At 67.1% G+C, this 1,390-nt stretch overlaps 1 protein-coding gene across 1 annotated transcript in view; it reads right to left on the reverse strand.

Annotated features, from left to right (window-relative positions):
• Positions 1–1,304, reverse strand: part of F751_4848 (ATP-dependent protease ATPase subunit HslU) — a gene marked incomplete at both ends in the record, with an annotated part of 4,027 nt that extends 2,723 nt beyond the window's left edge. The window contains 3 exons of the mRNA XM_011400949.1: positions 170–358; positions 524–622; positions 918–1,304. Of these exons, the coding sequence (XP_011399251.1) occupies positions 170–358; positions 524–622; positions 918–1,304 (675 nt within the window). The remainder of the gene's footprint in view (positions 1–169; positions 359–523; positions 623–917) is intronic.
• Positions 1,305–1,390: the final 86 nt, after the last annotated feature.

Consider the following 1,390-nt stretch of genomic DNA (forward strand, 5'->3'; position numbering starts at 1 on the left):
CCTCTGCATGGGCGAGAAAAAGGGGGGGGGGGGGGGGGGGTGTTCACGAGGGTGGAGGAGGGAGAACATGTGGGCCAGGCAGGGCCAAATAAGGCACGAGCTGCAGAGCGGAGCGTCCCTCTGGGCCAGGTGCCAGCCCACAGGGGAGTTTCCCTGCCAATACAAACACGTTGTTCCCGCCCTGCCAACCACCCTTAGGCGGCAGCCCAGCACACAACCCCGACAGCAGCCCGGAGCACCTGTAGAGCTCGCGGAAGGAGCTGCGCGTCTCCTGCGTCACATTCTCGCCCAGGAGCGCAGATATTATCCGGTCCTCCACCGCCGCATCGATGGCCGCCTGCGCTTCCCGCTTCATGCGCTGCGCGGGCGGTCCCGGGGTTGGGTCCAGGGTTCGACACAGGGGCGAGGAGGGGGTGCAAGTGCATGCGCTGTGACGCCTGCGCACGCCTTCCCTACCGCCCCCCAGATGGATGCAGGGCCAAGTGGCCAACCCTTCCCCGCCAAGGCCCCCCTCTCAGCCAACCTGCTTGATCATGACGATGGCGTTGTCAACCAGGTCGCGGATGATGGAGTCCACATCCCGTCCGTGGAACCCGACCTCTGTAAACTTGGTGGCCTCCACCTGATTGGGTGAGACAGGTGGCAGTGGGGGCCAAAGTGAGTACGCCGAATCTCCAGGATGCCAGAGCAAGAACATGGGCGGCAAGGGGATGGGTCAGCACAACACAAGCTGTCGCGGGCACTCCCTCTCAAGCACGAACAGGCCAGGGGGCCTGCAGCTACCTAAAAACACCAAGGCCCAGACTGGGCGGCGCAGCGAGAAATGCAGCTCGTCCGTTAAACGCAAGCCTCGTGCAGCGGCGAGCCCAACCCCCCAGGCAGCGCAGGTCCCCAACCCTCTCCCACCACGCTCCCACCTTCACAAAGGGCGCGTCCGCCAGCTTGGCCAGGCGCCGAGCGATCTCCGTCTTGCCGCAGCCCGTGGGGCCGATCATGAGGATATTCTTGGGCACAATCTCCTCGCGCATGGGACTGGCCACCTTGTGCCGGCGCCAGCGGCTGCGCAGCGCGTTGGCCACGGCCTTCTTGGCGGCGGCCTGGCCCACGATGTAGCGGTCCAGAAGCTCCACCACCTGGCGGGGGGTGAGCTCGCTGGAGATGCTGTGGTCTGGGGCCGGGAGGTCCGTGGCCAGGGAGAGGGGGGAGGCAGGCGAGGGCCGGGTCGCGGCCGCGCTGCTGGCACAGGAGCGGGCCTGGGGCGGAGCCATGAAGCTCGTCCATGTGAAGGATGGTGTCCATTCCATGCCGGAGCGGGCCGTGGGGGGGGGGGCAGAGACGAGAGGGAGGCCATGCAGATGGCGAGCCTCGCCCCCCCCCCCCTGTGGAGCCC

The sequence above is a fragment of the Auxenochlorella protothecoides genome (assembly GCF_000733215.1).
Source record: "Auxenochlorella protothecoides strain 0710 unplaced genomic scaffold scaffold54, whole genome shotgun sequence".
NCBI lineage: Eukaryota > Viridiplantae > Chlorophyta > Trebouxiophyceae > Chlorellales > Chlorellaceae > Auxenochlorella > Auxenochlorella protothecoides.